Here is an 18,226-nt window from a genome sequence, read left to right as displayed (position 1 = left end):
TTTAAGGCCTTAAAACTCAAAAAATTAAACATTTTTGACAAAGGACTTCAGTAAATGTTATTTTCCCACATCAGACTGTCAATTCAGAGACTGTATGAGCTGTTTTTCCTGTATTTTATGCAACCTTGATACCAATTTTTAAATGGCATTTGTCAGCCTGTCAACTAAATTCATTACATACATATATATATATATATATATATATATATAATCATTGTAACAATAGAAGAACCCTTTTTGGTGCTATAGAGATTCATTTTTTAAATTAATTTTAATATAGAACCATCTAAAGCTCATTCTCATTCAATCTGAAGAACTCTTTCATGGTGCAGTGAACCCTTTAGTCATGCAAAGGCTTCTTTGAGTGTTCATAGTTCTTTATAGAACCACTGTCTTTGCTACAGAATCCTTTAAGTGCCATCATTTTTAAGAATGTACATGTTCGGACATGTGAATCGATTCATTGGAAAGAACCTGTTCGAAGAATCGATTCGTTCACGATTCAAATCTCTCGCTTTTATAAGCGGTTGACTGAGTTTACTGGTTGTCTTGCAGGACTTGGTTTGGGTCAGCATTAGCTAGCTAGAGTTTCCTACATTTATCCACCCATTTAAGTGTTATCTTAACTATGGCGACTTGTGTGAAACTCTACACCGGCGCAGAAATGCCCATTATCGGTCTGGGAACATGGAAGGTAGGTGAACGCGTCCTATTCGCCAGCTTCTTAGTGGAATTTTCCCGTTCCACCTTAAATGTTGCGGCAGTCACGTTCCAGCGCCTCAAGCTTCAGGCTCCAGAATGGAACTGCTGCTCAGTTTAAGGTGGAACGGAAAGATAGGATCAAGAAGCTGACTTCAGCTTAGCTTTAACACTGTACACGTTTCCTAAATGTCTGCCGTGATCAAATCACACTGCCAGTGTGCCTCGTTCTGTCCTCTGGTGTGGATCTAAGTTATATATGGATTATATATTTGCATTTTGTTGAGTATGCATGAGTAAAGCTGCAAGTCATTTACACAAATGGATTGTGAAACGTGAACTTTGAACTTGTACTTGTACTTGTACTTGCAGTGTCTCTGTGAAAAGTTCTTGAAGGGGAACTCTACCGATTTTTTTTTACAGTGGTGGTGATAGGAACCAGAGGTCCCAATGTGGACAACACAAATATAGACATTTTATTTACTATCCAGAACCACCAGTGAACCTACACGAGTCTTCTGAGTTTTATGATGGAAAAATAGTGATAAATCCAAAATATACTATTTTGCCTTAGAGCACCCTTCATGTGTCCCTTTCACAGTGAATAGATTAAAATAAATGGATTAAAACTACCACAAAACTATCATAAAACAGTGTCTCAGTCATCAGGCAGTGAATTCATAATCATTTCATGTAGTAACTTTCTGTGAGGGAGCTTTTAGAGGTGGACGTCTGGTTCCTATCACCACCACTGTGAACAGTTCTGACTCAGTAAGTTTCTCTAGAACAGAGCGTTTCACACCGAACCACCCTGAATGACTCTGTTTACATATTAACCATTAACCCCTTTAAATTCTATTGGATTTATGCTGTATACGTGTATTATATTCATTTTATTTGTTATTGTATTATATAGAACAGGCTTGCTCGTGTGTGAAATCACTGTGATTTCTCTGTCTCTCTCTCTCTCTCTCTCTCTCTCTCTGTCTCTCTCTCTCTCTCTCTGTCTCTCTCTCTCTCTCTACTGTACTTTAGCCAAAGAGCACATGGTGAAAAGTGTGGGAATCTAATCTAGGAAATCTAATCTGGGTGTCCCTGAATTCCTCTTTTTACATTTAATATTCTTTAAGTTCTTACTACACAACTTGTACTTTGTGTCAGACATCTAGAACAATTTCATATTCATGTTAAATTCAAATATATTACACGTCAGCCAAAGCAAACACCATTTGTCATTCAGAAAACAGTGCAAACGTCTTTACCGCAACACTCTAAGCTATATATAAACCTCATGTCACTGTAAAGACACATTTAACTCATGGTTTTTTAAGCTTTTCAGCCACTTGAGACCACCGGTGGTTCCAAAACACACTTCATCATATTCTTCATAACTTTCATATTTCATAAGCTACATTCTAAAGGTGGGGGGCGTATGAGAGCTGTAACTGTCTTCTTTCCAGTCAAATAGATGGGTCATTTTAAACCCTCATAATAAAAGAAGCTGAACTCACAGATTTTTTTTTTTTCTACTGAAATTCGACCCATTTTTCCACAAATCTGGGCTATAAACTATAAACAGATGGCGTCTCTTCAGTGATCTGCTCTGTACAAATTATTTGTATAAAATAATACAAAGAGCGTCTGAGATTTTTGGCTTTTTTTGGGTAAATTGTAAGCATATAGCAATATGTCTATCATAAAACACATTTTCTGTTCATTTGAGGGGAGCTTTTACCAATAAATAAAATAAAAATGTACATTTATTTCATGCAGTTACTGAATAATTTGCCTTACAGTTTGGTCATGGAAATTCAGATGGAAAAACCAAAATATACCCTGGTCAATAAGAGGTTTTAACTGATATGCATTTTTGTTCATTATTTACATCACAAACTTAATGCTTAAAATTCATTATTTTGATTTTCCAATAATTTGAACAACCAAAAGTGCCTGTAGCTGTGGAAACACACTACTATGTTTTACTATATTGTGTTGACATGACTTAGCCAGGAAGTCAAGGGTATCTTATGTGGTCAGAAAAGTAAACATCTGTTTTCTGGGCCTTAATTCGTGTGCCCTGCGTGGAGCGCCGCTTCGTTAGAAATTAAGATTAGCGCTTTTAGTGATTAAGTCTTTAAGGTACACAGAGGCGTTAAGGTCAAACCACTGTTGTTTTTCCTCCCAGTCACGTCCAGGTCAAGTAACCGAAGCTGTGAAAGCTGCCATAGCTGCAGGCTACAGGCACATCGATGGAGCGATGGTCTACGAGAATGAGAAGGAGGTGGGAGAGGGCGTCCACGCCATGATCAAAGAAGGCGTGGTGAAGAGAGAAGAGCTTTTCATGGTCAGCAAGGTGAGAGATGGGTCTAATTCCAATACATTACAAACTGCAGAATGCAGCCTGTTGACTGAATAGACCAGGGATGCACAACTCTGGTCCTGGAGGGCTGGTGTCCAGCACGATTTAGAGGTTTCCCTGCTCAGACACACCCACTTAACCTGGCTTTTAACTAATAAGTGTAATCAGGTGTGTTGGAGCAGGTAAATGACCAAACTGTGCTGGACACCGGCCCTCCAGGACTGGAGTTGTGCACCCCTGGAATTGACGTTGAGCAGGATGGAGTGAGAGTTGGGTAACAGGGCAGTGCAGTAAAAGAGTAAAACTGTAAAGACTCTTCATCTCTCCGCAGCTCTGGTGCACCTTCCATGACAAGTCTGCAGTAAAAGGGGCGTGTCAGAAGACCTTGAGTGACCTGCAGCTGGATTACCTAGACCTTTACCTGATTCACTTCCCTATAGGCTTTCAGGTGATTTGTGACCAAATAACCAAAATTATATTGAGTGTTTGACTAAAGATACACAACTTTTAACATCCTACCAGTTTTTAAAAACAGAGACTTTCCTGGTGTTTTGTCATGAGGACCCTTCAGCAGCAGATTCTATTATCTTTCTTTTTACGTTCACACAGCAGGTAAAAGTGGCCCAAATCTGATTTTCTCACCAAATCCAATTTTTTGTTTGGCTGTTCACAATATCTTTTAAATGTGATCTGTATCATCAGTCTGAACAGATCAGCTACTAAACTGACCCACATGCGCAAAAGAACAGTGCTTCACGTGGCTCATCCAGAGGTAAACAATCATGACTGCCAACGAGCGCCAGTCACTCCCTGAGCTTTCAGTTTCATCTTCTCTAGCATCACAGGAGCCATCATGAAGTTCCGATGGCTGACAGCTGAGCTCATCATCCAGAATGTGTCCGAGCTCGCATTAAAAAAAGGAACATTATTCAGCCACGGCCACTTCTTTGGTTCGTGTCCTCAGATTCTTTAAACTTTTGCTTTCAGACTTTTTCTTGATGGCATTTCTTTTAAAATCTCTTCAAACACAGAGGGTTTTGGATGAGTCTCTTCTAATTTTTTGGTACTGAAACATCAGCCTAAATGTTTGAGTCTCAGCAGCGCGAAATGATGACGAAAGTCGAGTTGGAGTGACGTAAAAGTCGCATGAATTCCGATCTGGCTGTTCAGACTGAGTCGCATTGCTGCAGATTGGATACAGATCAGATTTCACTACCACATATGAAAGCGTCTCAAATCGGAATTGAAAATGTCAGTGTGTTTATCTGTTCACACTGACAGACAGACACACATCTGTGGCACATTTGAGGAAAAGATCGGATTTGGGCCACTTTTACCTGCTGTGTGAACAAAGCCTTAGAGCCAGTGTTTGGTTTGTCTGTTCTGGGCTACTGTAGAAACATGACGACACAACATGCCGGCTCTGTTGGAGGAGAAGCTGCTCCCTATGTAGATATGAAGGGCTCATTCTAAACTGATGAACACACAATTCACAGTATGTATACACTGCACCTTTAAATGCTTTAATGCATTGTAAATGTTTTTTACCATGATTAAATGTGTGTTGTATACGGCTCTTTACAGAAACATTTGAGAAATGGTCCTATACTGCACCAGAAAGGGTTCCCTCATTGTTACAAGCCAAAAAAATGTTTTTAATGCTACATACACCAATCAGGCACAACATTCTGACCACCTCCTTGTTTCTACGCTCATTGTCCATTTTATCAGCTCCACTTACTATATAGGTGCACTTTGTAGTTCTACAGTTACAGACTGTAGTCCATCTGTTTCTCTGCATACTTTGTTAGCCCCCTTTTACTTTGTTCTTCAGTGGTCAGGACCCCCATGGACCCTCACAGAGCAGGTAGTATTTGGGTGGTGGATCATTCTCAGCACTGCAGTAACACTGACGTGGTGGTGGTGTGTTAGTGTGTGTTGTGCTGGTCTGAGTGGATCAGACACAGCAGTGCTGCTGGAGTTTTTAAACACCTCAGTGTCACTGCTGGACTGAGAATAGTCCACCAACCAAAAATATCCAGCCAACAGCGTCCTGTGGGCAGTGTCCTGTGACCACTGATGAAGGACTAGAGGATGACCAACACAAACTGTGCAGCAGCAGATGACCTATTGTCTCTGACTTTACATCTACAAGGTGGACTGACAAGGTAGGAGTGTCTAATAGAGTGGACAGTGAGCTGTGTCTGATCTGCTCGTACCAGCACAACACACACTAACACACCACCACCACATCAGTGTTACTGCAGTGCTGAGAATGATCCACCACCCAAATAGTACCTGCTCTGTGAGGGTCCTGACCACTGAAGAACAGGGTAAAAGGGGGCTAACAAAGTATCAGAGAAACAGATGGACTACAGTCTGTAACTATAGAACTACAAAGTGCACCTATATAGTAAGTGGAGCTGATAAAATGGACAATGAGCGTAGAAACAAGGAGGTGGTCAAAATGTCATGCCTGATTGGTGTAGATCCTTTTTGCTAAGAGTGTAGAGTAATAAAAAGTGATGTTTTAGCTGGCTGATGCTTCTGTAACACAGTTGTTTTTATTGTTATTATAATTTCACAGGCTGGAAAAGAACTGTTCCCTCTGGACAGTGAAGGCTTAGCTATCAGCGATGACACCCATTTCCTGGATACCTGGGAGGTGAGGAAATTATCAGCTATGGCTTATTGTTTGATTTTGTTCATACAGTTTCTGTTATTGTCCACTGTTTCTTAATCAGTCTACTACGTCTCATAGTGCACTGATATTGATGTTAAAGGGTATGGAGGAGTTGGTGGACGCTGGGCTGGTCAAGGCCATCGGCATCTCCAACTTCAACCGAGAGCAGATTGAAGCCATCCTGAACAAGCCAGGCCTCAAATACAAACCTGCCAACCACCAGGTAGGTATTCATACCTTTTACAGGTACCTAAAGGGGAAATTCCACTGATTTATCAAAAGATCTGCATACACAGTCATTCAGAGTGGTCTTTTTTGGTTTCATGTGCCAAAAACTGTCAGTTCATTTCTACATGACCATTTTCCAACCTCTCTTTATCCCTTTGAATTAAACAGGATGTTTGAAGTAGATATTGAAGTAGATATATGTAAATTACAGCTATTCTGATTGGCTGCCCTCTATTGTGCATCATTCTAAAAGCAGTCCAGGCTGAAACAGTCCTTATAACATCAGTATGAATGGGCGGGGCTAAACTGTAATAGGATAAATAAGCTGGCAAATGTCCTTATCACCAAATGTTACCAGCGTTAAAAGAATAATTAGGATATTTTGACAGCCTCATCAGAATTGTTCATAGTGGTGATGGGAACTAGGTGTCTGAAGATTTGTTTTATTTTTTAAACAAAATGAAATACAACTTGATCAGTGTACATCAGGGGTCTTTAATTAAAATTCAGTAAGGTCCAGTTAGAGAAAATTTCCTCAAGCAAAGGTCCAGAACATCATAATGTCTAACTTGTATTATGATTCAGTGCCATATACTGTTTACTGAAGTAGCCTAGTAGGTATATCAACATCTTATACAGTCAACAACTGAATGTCAAACCAAATAAAGTCCAATTCAGTGATATTTCAGCATTTATGTCAGTTTTCTCTTTTTAGATCACGCCATGTGAAATAACTTCCCTCTGACTCACTTTCTTCTCTGACTGCTGTTTTTCGCCTCGTCCCTCCCCTGTGTGTGCATCACTCACTCAAGTCTCAGTGCTCATCGTAATGCACAGATCTGATTGGCTGAGTAGCGTCAAGTGTCATATTTACAACGCATGCGAGTCTCCCGGGCCGCTAAACCGGTACCGTAAAGGCTAGAAAAGCTATGCTGATGAAAATAGGACCACCCCATCAAAATTAAATAATTCTCCATAGTCTGCATAGGACAGTGTCTGAGTCCGGACTCGGACCGCGGTCCGCCTATTAGTTACCTCTGGTGTACAGTTTATAAGGGTGAAGGGAAAAACAAAAGATTCGCAAGTAAGAAAGCCTACTAGCTTTTTTTTCCATTGTGCTTTTGCTGTAGATAAAAAGGCAGTAGAAAGCAGAAAGGCCAGTGGCTTTAACCTTGTTACAGCACTCTGACTCTTATTTACTGTGACAGATCCTCAGACAAAGGCCATCTTGTACCCATTAAGCAGCCTTTTGCCTGCAGCAAGTTTTAATTTGCTCTCTTTTGTCTGGAACGGGTTAAACTTTCCGACAAAGTCTGTGTTGCAGTCTAGCATTAAATTTTACCAGTAAAACTTTATAAGGGCCCTGTAAATAGCAACTTAATCACTGTCTAATTATTTAATGATAGGTAACAATTAAATAAATTAATTTGTACATTTATAAATCCTACCATTTGAATTATTCATACAACACAAATAAATTAAGCGCTATAAATAATAAGTAATACAGTACATCTGTAGAAGCACATTGTAAAGTTGCAACTATATACACCGATCAGGCATAACATTATGACCACCTCTGCAATATTGGTCAGAAAAAATGCATTTAGATATTTTCCCCAAATCTTTCAGCCTTATTTGTTAATGATTAATGATAATTTTATTTCTGCATTAATAAATGTTACTAATTAATAAGGTGTTGAAAATGATCAAGTAAAAGTGAATTTTGTTATAACAAAAAAATAACACAAATATTATTATAAGTGAACCTCATGGAAAATAAAATCCCCCAAAATGGAGAAATTGGCCCATTAATTATCCAAATGGTACCATTTATTAATGCATACATAGTATATATTGTTATTAACAGCTGTCAACAAACTATTGGATAATGATTAAATTGTTATTTTTTGGGCCATTTAAATGATGTGCCTCAGTCTGATGGCAGTGAATCAGCAAATGTTCACCAAAATGCTGAATTAAAGCTCTCTACCTAAGATTCTTTGTTTATTTCATCCAGATTGAGAGCCACCCCTACCTGACGCAGGAGAAGCTGATCAACTTCTGTCACTCTAAGAGGATCACAGTGACTGCGTACAGCCCTCTGGGCTCTCCTGATAGACCATGGTATGTATCATTTCTCCTCAGAGAGTGAGAGTCCTGACTGTACTGAGACTTAATAGTTGCTAAACATAATTTCTTAAAGCCATTTAAGTGGGTTGTTGCCAAATGTACTTGTAATCTGTCTTACAGAGCGTCTTCAACTTGCCAATTTTCATCTTAAAAAATAGGTGCAGCTGCGGTTAACTCACTTTATGAAGCTGGTAAAAAAAAACGTCCTTCGTTAACCCAGGATCAAATACTAAAGCTATAATTAATCCTCATATAAGGGCACATCAAAGCATGACGTTTGCAATGAATGGCCAATCAGATGAAATGTGGACTACAGCAAGAAATTATACTATAAATATAAAGAATGTAAAGCAGTTTTAATAACAGACGCAGTTCCTACTGACTGTAATGGTAGGAACCAGGGGACGTATTGCATAACCTTCCTATCTTTTTGTCTTAAGATCTGACAGGTCAAGATGAGGTTTTTCACAGATTCGTATTACAGAAGAGAATCTGACCTTAATTTAGGAATCTTATCTTATCGTACAGCATCTTATCTCAGGTTAGGAAATATTAGCCTGCTCGATTGAAGTCGACAGTCAACTGTAATGTCTGTTACCTAGCAACCAACTATACGTGCACAGCTGAAACGTAAACTCGTAATCGAAATAAACAGGTTAGTTAGTCAGACAGCTCCAGTTACTGATGTAAAAAAGGTCAAACAAAACTAAAGTGTGATAAACTTTAAGTGGTGAATACTGTGAGAGCGCCCCCTGCTGTTTATCAGAGCGTCGCTGCTCCCCAGTTTCAGTCTCCATTTCCCAAACGCTTTAGCCGAGTGCGCTAACGTTACTCCTCCTAATAAACAGACACACGTTCAGCTCCGTCTCCTCATTATTCACCACCATCACTGTAATATTTCATCATCAACATTAACACACGAAGGTAATCAGAGGGGCGGTGGAGATCGAGTCTGCAGCGTCTGAGATCTTTAAAACGCAGAGTTAGAAAAGAAAATCATCTCACAGTGAAAGCAGCGTTTTACAGTAGAAATAAATGGAGCTCATTATGCTGGTAGTGAACTATGCTGCTGACACAGCTGCCTAAAAACCATAGAAACGGACCTTAAACAGAAGTGAGGACCCTGTTGGGGTTCATCCTAAAGTTAGGACAGGATTTAGGAGGTTTAGTCTAGTTAGGATGTTTGTGTGATGCTGTTTTCTTATCTGGAGTTCATGATGAGATTATGAAGTTAGGAACTGTTATTCTGTAAGAGCTACTGTCCGAAATTCAGTCCTAAATGAAGTTGTCTTGGAGACTAAACAGTTAAGATTTCAGAGTTAATATGTTCCTGGAATATGGCCGCAGATGCCTGATGTGTTTAATGCCTGTAAAAGCTCCCTCACAGGAAGTCATTGCATGAAATGGTTAGAAATACATTGCTTGATGCCTGAGATATTGTCCCCATTGTCCCCATTGTCCCCATTGTCCCCCCAAACAGAAACTACTAAAACCGCGTCAAAAACTAGAAACAGGAACCAGAAAACAGGGAACAGAAACACTAGTTAACCAGAGCAAGACTTTTCAAAAGGAAAATAACACGACAGGCACTGTTTATACAGACACGAAGATATCTTACAACAAGACACAGGTGCAAAGAATGATGAAGAGGAGGAGCTAGAACAGAGCCAGAAAGTTCCAGATCAGGGCCCAGGGTTTTTCTCTTTTATGAAGTAGTAAAGATGGTTTTTTTTTTTCAAGGGTTTTTAGTAAAGAAAATGGTTCTATATAGACCAGTTTAATAGAATGATAAAACTGTCAATTTTTTAATTTAATTTTTTATTAACATTTTTTGCTTCTTCAAATTGAATTTATGGTATCAAGAATTGTAAAATAAAACCTGAAAATGTTAAATTTAATTTTTGTTTCAAATCTTTCTTCTAGTAGATATTTTATTCCCATCTTCTGTGTTACCCAATATGTGTTACTATCAATTTAATGCTGAATATTAAAACCAAAATAGATTTTAACGTCCCTTTTTTATCACTATAAAAACTAAACTATTGATCTCAATCATCTGCTTTTCCAACGTCAGGGCCAAACCAGAGGACCCTTCGTTGCTGGAGGACCCAAACATCAAGGCCATTGCTCAGAAGTACAGTAAGACCACTGCTCAGGTAAGGAGACTGCATAAGTATGTCATTTCAGCTGCTGTGGACAGTTTCTGCCTCAGTTTGATATGTTCACATATCACGGTGCACAGACAGAGGATGCCGAGAGTGTAAAGTCAACTCTCTACCCTACAACACAGCACTGAGGGGGAACAATATAACTGCATAATTGCAGTGCATGGTTTAAGCTATATGTGCTCAGACTTTATTCATTCTTTATTTTGCTTTAAAAGAGAGAGTTATCAATTTTTCTTAATCTTATATATCTTTACTTTCCCTGAGATGTGTTACATTTTAAATATTCTTATAGCTCATGCACTCACGGTAGGGCTGGGACGATAAACCTGGACAGTATTTTCGATAAATATTGTGGTCCTCATTTAATAGCACAACATCCTGGACAGTTCCTATTTGTGCCAGAGGGGGGCGACAAAGTCCAAGGCCTATTCACACAGAGTCTGAGTGAAACTTTTTTGGTCGGAGTGCAGACCGCTCACGCATACAAAATGGAAAAATCGCTAAAATCTACTTAATGATTTCATGACCATAATTGACAGTTACCAATAAATCAATAAGTGGTCTCAGCCCTAACTCACGTGCAGGATGGTAAAGGGGAATTCCACTGATTGTTCAAAATTTCTGTATGATTTGATCATTAAGAGTGTTTTGGTGTGAATTGTTCATAGTGATGGTGATAGGAACCAGACATCCGAAGCATTTAATACCTCCAGAGGTTTTACATGAAATGGCTATGAATATGGTGTGTGTGTGTGTGTGTGTGTGTGTGTGTGTGTGTGTGTATATATATGTGTATATATATACACATAACATTCATAGCCATTTCATGTAAAAACATATATAATATATATTATATACACATTCAAGGTGGAAAACTTGCTTTTTCTAATTTTCCACCACTGTAAAGACATCTGAGTCTGTAAGTTTCTCTGTTCTTAGAAAAGATGGTTCTTTAAGGGTTCTTTAGTAAAAAAAATGGTTCTATCTAGAACCATGAACACACAAGGAACTCTTTGCATGATTAAAGGGTTCTTTGCATCATGAAAGGGTTAATGGAGAGTGTGCTATAGATGGTTCTATATCGAATCTTTTAGAAAAGGGTTCTGTATAGCACCAAAAAGGGTTCCTGTATTGTTAAAAACCTGACATTGTAACAGGAGAAAGAACCCATTTTGGTGCTGTATAGAATCCTTTTCCAAACAGTTTTATAAAGAACCATATGCAACACATTCCTCATCAATCTGAAGAACACTGTCACGGTGCAAAGAACCCGTTAATTACGCAAAGAGTTCCTTAAGTGTTTATGGCTCTATACAGAACCATTTTGTTTACTAAAGAACCTTTTAAGTGTGTACAGTTTAGCCATTTCACAGGAAATGAATTGCGCTATAATGTTGATGGAAATGTACAGGGCCACTGTTGCTGAATGCTGGAAATAATGATTCAGTTGGTCACCCGTCCATAGAATCCTGATCCAGTGTGCTTTTCAGATCAAAGGGGCTAAAGTGGGATTTTAAAATGTCCTTTTTTTTTTTTTGTTCCACGTAAAAAACACCTCGCAGGTCCTCATACGCTTCCAAATCCAGAGGAACGTCGTTGTGATACCCAAGTCTGTCACTCCCTCACGCATCAAAGAGAACTTTCAAGTAAGCTCATCTCCCAGAACGATAGAGTTCCAGCTGAAAGTCTTGGATCTCTTAATGCTGAATAGTTCAAACTCATTATTACTTTATTTATTCATGTCCAAAGGTCTTTGACTTCAACCTGACTGATGATGAGATGAAGACCATTCTAGGCTTCAACAGGAACTTCAGGACATGCCCCATGCACTGGTGAGTTTGGCTTTGCTATTCAGTGCACAATATCAAACTCAAGACATAAGGTATGTTATATACAGCATGGCCACAAGTATATGGACACCTGAAGATCCAGTCCGTCTGAGCTTGTTGAACATCTCATTCCAAAGTCATGGACTTTAATATGGAGTCCCCCCCCACCCTACCGCCTTTGCTGCTACTCTTCTGGGAAGGCTTTGCACTAGATATTGTAACCTTGCTGTGAGGGTTTGATTGCATTCAGCCACAAAGGCATTGCAGTGAGGTCAGGTAGTGATGTTGGATGACAAATGCTACTCCAACCCATCCCAAATGTTGGGTAACCGTCTTATCGTACACTGTGACTCTAACCGAGACCCTGTAACAAGTTTACTCTGCAGTTCTATTGTTGTTCCTCAAGCAAATCCTGTCACTCAAGACACAGCATTAATTTAATCTCAAACTCTTACAATTTACCTGCACTTAATGATTATTCTATTTCGGATCTACAAAAAAGGACGTCAGAGTAGGGCTGGGCGATTAATCGAAAAGTAATTGAAACCGACATTCAGAGCCTCTAACTGACATAATCTTGCCCATGCAGGTTATTTCGATTGTTTTAAAATTCTCTTAATCCTTTCCGACTCTGTGTTCATGCGCTGTCCCCTTAAAAACTTACTACCACACGTGTATCACGTGACTCCGCCACGTCCAGTCTGCGACACGGAAGCTAAGGCTACGTTCACGCAGCAGGTAAAAGTGGCCCAAATCTGATTTTCTCACCAAATCTGATTTTTTTGTTTGGCTGTTCAGATTATCTTTTAAATGTGATCTGTATGCGACATCAGTCTGAACAGATCAGCTCCTAAACTGACCCGCATGCTCAAAAGAACAGAGAGTCACGCTGCTTCACGGCTCATCCAGAGGTAAACAATCACGGCTGCCAACGACCTCCAGTCGCTCCTGGAGGATCAGCTTCATCTTCACCAGCATCACAGGAGCCATCATGAAGCTTCACTGACTGACAGCTGGGCTCATCACCCAGAATGTGTTCGAGCCGTAAAAAGGGCGCGGTCACTTCTTCGGTTCGCGTCCTCGGATTCTTTAAACTCTGCTTTCAGACTTTAAACTGTTCTTTGACGCTGCAGCCTCGTTCTCCTGCGGCCGCGTTCGGACACTTCTTTCTAAATCTCCTCAAACATGGAGGGTTTTGAATCAGTCTGTTCTAATTTTTGTACAGAAATATCACCCCAAATGTTTGAGTCTCAGCAGCACGAAATTGACGAATGTCGAGTTGGATTGACGTAGAAGTCGATGTGTGAATTCCGATCTGGCTGTTGAGACGATTTACATTAAGATATGCAGAACATATTTACAGTAGAGACCTTTTCAGTGAACTATGAGGGCAAAAAAACGAACAAAAAGAAAAAACAAAAATAAAATAATCGTTCATTAATTGTAATCGAGGTAAAATATTCAATTAATCGTGATATTGATTTGAGGTCATATTGCCCAGCACTACTTCAGACGCTGGGTTTGTTGAAGAAAAAAGGCTTCAATCTTTATTACAGGCAAAGTGCATGAATACAATAGTGAATAAAATATACAGCGTTCCGTGTTTTTATACACTTTTCAGAGATGAGGTTATCCGCTCTCTCTTTTAATGTGTCATAACCTGTTTTGCCCATCATTAAATTAATTTTTTGGACCCAATAAAATTCGACCCATTAAAAAGGTCTAGTTGTCTTTCTTGTATCTAATCATTAAAAAGGGCAGGCTGCGTATGTGTTACCCAGCACCTCCCTTGGTGCTTATCCTTGTAGCTTAAGGTTCATAGGGTTTTCTTGAAGGCCTCTCAGGGCCTTTGCTGTCTTATGTATACTTTCCAGTGTCCTATGTATAAACCTTTTATTAATGACGTTCTCTTTAATCATCATGTTTAATTATTATGTTGGAAATTTTTATTTTCTTCTATCACAATTCTGTGAACCCTTGTGCTCTACCACTTAGCTGAGCTGTAGTTGCTCCTACATGTTGCCACTTAACAGTAACCACGCTTACAGTGAGCGAAAGCAAATATTCAGACACTTTTTATTTTATTTTATAAACGTCCAGTGAAGGTAAGTCTTCTGGCTTTGTACCTATAAATATGAACAAAAAGCATGTACAGGACCACCACAGAGCAGGTAGCGTCTGATCCACTCGTACCAGCGCAACACACACTAACACGGCACTAATATATAGTGTTCTTGTACAAATTGCTCCTGGTTTCATTGTAAAAGACGCTGCCGTTGGGATACTTCACACAACAAATATCCATCATGGTGAAGGTGAAGGAGCTTCCCGAAGTTCTCAGGCAGAACATTAATAAATAACCCTAGAATGGAAAAAGCTACGGACAGGGCTGATTATTTTTAAGACTGATGATTTATTTGTGATGTCTGAATACTTTTTTCACCATCAATTTAGCTTTTTAAACATATCTTTTGTTTATGCTTATGAATACATAATCTTTGTTCAGATTTATGTGTACAAAGTCAAAATACATGGTGTGTGTGTGTGTGTGTGTGTGTGTGTGTGTGTGTGTGTGTGTGTGTGTGTGTGTGTGTGTGTGTGAACCTACATTACTTATAGTACTTGTATATTAAATAACAAACATAGTTAGAATGCTTGTTTCCCTCACCGTATAGCCCAAACCACTAAATAAGAAGGTTGTCCACATACTTTTGGTCATGTAGTGCCATGTAGTAATTATTCAAGGATAATTTAAAGTAAGGATTCAGATTTTTCTCCTGGTTAATAATGTTTTTATTGTGTTTCCTCTGCAGGGGTGTGAAGCACAGAGACTATCCATTTAATGCTGATTATTAAAAGGGAAGAGGTCTCGTTCAAGATGCTGCCTAAAAGCTTCAACTCCAGTTCTTTCAGTTTACTTTACATTTTCCACCGTCTGTGGTTTTCATAGAGATCTGGCTGAGCAGAGAGAAGAGGAAGCAAAGCAAACACACATGCTTACTGGCTTCATGGGTGCTAGTTAACGGTAAAAAGGAAGAAAAGCATTTACTCTTCCTGTGTTCTGTGATGGTATTTCAGTGTTTTTCAATTTGAAAGACCTTAAATGTTTTTGCAAGTTCTCCATGTCTACATGGAGAATACATATGTTTACATAAAGATCTCCAGTAGTCACTTGGTCACATTTGTATGCACATATACTCCCATACAAGAAAGCTTTATAGTTCCTGGATTTATAGTTATTGAATTTGATTTGATCTCATGTTGAAACACTCCACCACTTCATGTCATAAACCCCCCTTGCAATTCCTGATATTCCTCTATAAAATCTACCAAAGGAATCCCATTATTATGCAGCTGTATACCAAAGTTTGTGCGCCCCTGAATGAACTGAAGTGTAAATAAGTGAACGCATCCTCTACAGACACACACTTCTGCACGTTTTAATGCATAATTACTGTTTATTTGCTGAATTTAGCATATAAAATGTGAAATATATTATTAATATAAAATATACTATATAATATAATATAAATGTCCTAACTGTTTCACATAATGCAACACATAAATTCAGTAAATAAACAGTAATTGTGTATTAAAATGAGCAGACGTGTCTCTGTAGAGGATGTGTAACTTATTTACACCTAAAAAATCAACAGCCACATGTCATTTAACCAGGGGTGCCCAAACTTTTGCATGCGACTGTAGATATAATGGAGAAAAAGTGTTTGGAGGGAGGTAAAGTGTGGTGTTCCTTCAAAATGAGGTTGTCAGGCAGAAGAAATGATTTGCTCTGTTCTAGCATGTTCTGTCTGTGAGGAGACACAAACAAACGAAAATAGTTTATCTTACTGAGAGACGCCAGAACAGATCAAAACAAGTGCAGGAACGAATCAGTGTTCCTCACTGAATCAAGTGAGACCTCCTGGTAAGAACAAAGTTGCTTTCTTTGGTGTGGATGTGGATGTTGTTTCTCCGTGTTGTGGTTTTTTGCTTCATACGTTTTTCTCTTTTTACAAAGCACTCGGGAATCGAGATCATACCTCAAATGCGTATGTATGAAATATAGAGTGAAGGAATGCACAGGAATGTGCAGTAGAACATTCTTACCAATATGTCGTCTGTTTTGACTTTGTTTGAACACTGTGTTTTCTTGAACGTGACTGAGCTCTTCCAACTTCTTTGCAAACTGTGAGTGAGTGACTCTTTTGAGTTATTGGATATAAAATACAATGAGTTTTATGATATTTGTAATAAAGCTTCAATCAGTTTCTGTCTTTTATTTTTAAATGTCGTGTTAATGCATGAAGCAAATTATCTATCTATCTATCTGTCTATCTGTCTATCTATCTATCTATCTATCTATCTATGTACTGTGCAGAGGTGGGTAGAGTAGTCTAGGCAAGGCAAGTTTGTTTATACAGCACTGCTGTCATTCAAAGTGCTTTACAAATGAGAAAATACAGAGTCAGAAAATAGAGTTGTTTAAAAAAAGTAAACGAATAGAAATTTAAAACGATTAAAATAATGGTTTTAAAAGAGAAAATTAATAATTAAAAATCAAATTAGAAATTAAATTAAGATAGTTAAGAAATCAAATTAAAAATATAAAGTTAGATTAGGATAAAAAAGTCAAAATCCATCTAAAGTAAACGTATTGATAATCGGGTAAAATAAAGTACCTTCCCAAAAATCAACTTGAGTAGAAGTACAAAAGTATTGTTCAGTTTTGCCATTTTGTACAATATATATATATATTTTTTACTTTGTTTTACTTGTTTGGTTTTGCTGTTTTTCAAAAATCGTTGTCCCTTAAAGTAAAGGGACATTCCAGAATAAAATAAAATTACACTTACATGCATGCATACAAACACACCCCCACACACACACACACACACATACATACATACATACATATATATATATATATATATATATATATATATATATATATATATATATTATATATAAATATATATATATCTTTTTAAAATGGTTTTTCAGGGGTTCTTTTGTTTAAAAAAAAGTTCTAAATAGAACCATGAACACTCAAAGAACCATTTGCATGATTAAAGGGTTCTTTGCATTGCAAAAGGGTTCTTCAGATCGATAGAGGGTGTGTTGTATATAGTTCTATATAGCACCAAAAAGGGTTCTTTTATTGTTATGACATCAAGCTTGTTACAATAGAATAACCTTTTTCAAAAAGTTTCTATATAGAACCATAAACAGCACATTCTTCATCAATGTGAAGAAGGCTTGCATGATGCAAAGGGTTCTTTAAGCGTTCATGGTTCTATATAGAAGTTTTTCTTTACTAAAGAATTGTCTCACACTATTGTGATGGCACCATTCATGCTGAAAAGTACATAGAGATTTTGGAGCAACATGTACCGCCTTCAAGACGACACCTCTTCCAGGGACGCCCAGGCATATTTCAACAAGACGTTGCAAAAGCACATTCTGCACACATTACAAAGGCACGGCTGCGGAAGATGAGGGTGCAGGTGCTGCACTGGCCTGCCTACAATCCCAGTCTGTCTCCAATAGAGAATGTGTGGTGCATTTTCAATGCAGAGTGGGACAAAATTAAAGTACAGATCTCTTCATTTTTACAAAATAAATATCCAACAGTGACATTATTGCTTTTAAAGTGGAATTCCACCAATATGTCAAAGTTTCTGCATAATTAAGTGTTTAAGATGTAAATAGAGTCATTCAGAGTGGTTTGGTGTGAAACGCTCTGTTCTAGAGAAACTTACAGAGTCAGAACTGTTCACAGTGGTGGTGATAGGAACCAGACGTCCACCTCTAAAAGCTCCCTCACAGAAAGTTACTACATGAAATGGTTATGAATTCACTGCCTGATGACTGAGACACTGTTTTATGATAGAACTGTGATTCAATTGTGGCCTAAAACATTTTGTTTTAATCCGTTATGTTGGAGGGACACATGGAGTAAGTTCTAAGGCAAAATAGTCCCCGAAGAAAACGTATTCTTCCAGATTTGTCACAATTTTACCAAAAACATTCCATATGATACAATATATAATAAGACTCGTGTAGGTTCACTGGTGGTTTTGGATAGTAAATAAAATGTCTATATTTGTGTTGTAGTCTAGGCAACCCCTGG

At 38.3% G+C, this 18,226-nt stretch overlaps 1 protein-coding gene across 1 annotated transcript; it reads left to right on the top strand.

Moving 5' to 3' along the window:
• The first annotated feature begins 483 nt into the window (after window positions 1-483).
• On the top strand, window positions 484-16,383 carry LOC118812639 (aldo-keto reductase family 1 member B1-like). The gene is made up of 10 exons (XM_036577750.1): window positions 484-694; window positions 2,885-3,052; window positions 3,390-3,506; window positions 5,646-5,723; window positions 5,842-5,964; window positions 7,987-8,093; window positions 10,174-10,255; window positions 11,830-11,913; window positions 12,017-12,099; window positions 14,910-16,383. The coding sequence occupies exons 1-10, from the start codon at window positions 629-631 to the stop codon at window positions 14,950-14,952; spliced, it is 951 nt and encodes a 316-aa protein (XP_036433643.1). The 5' UTR covers window positions 484-628; the 3' UTR covers window positions 14,953-16,383.
• Window positions 16,384-18,226: the final 1,843 nt, after the last annotated feature.

The sequence above is a fragment of the Colossoma macropomum genome, unplaced genomic scaffold, assembly GCF_904425465.1.
Source record: "Colossoma macropomum unplaced genomic scaffold, Colossoma_macropomum, whole genome shotgun sequence".
NCBI lineage: Eukaryota > Metazoa > Chordata > Actinopteri > Characiformes > Serrasalmidae > Colossoma > Colossoma macropomum.
Note: the sequence above shows the minus strand (reverse complement) of the source record. Positions and strands in the feature narration are given on the sequence as shown.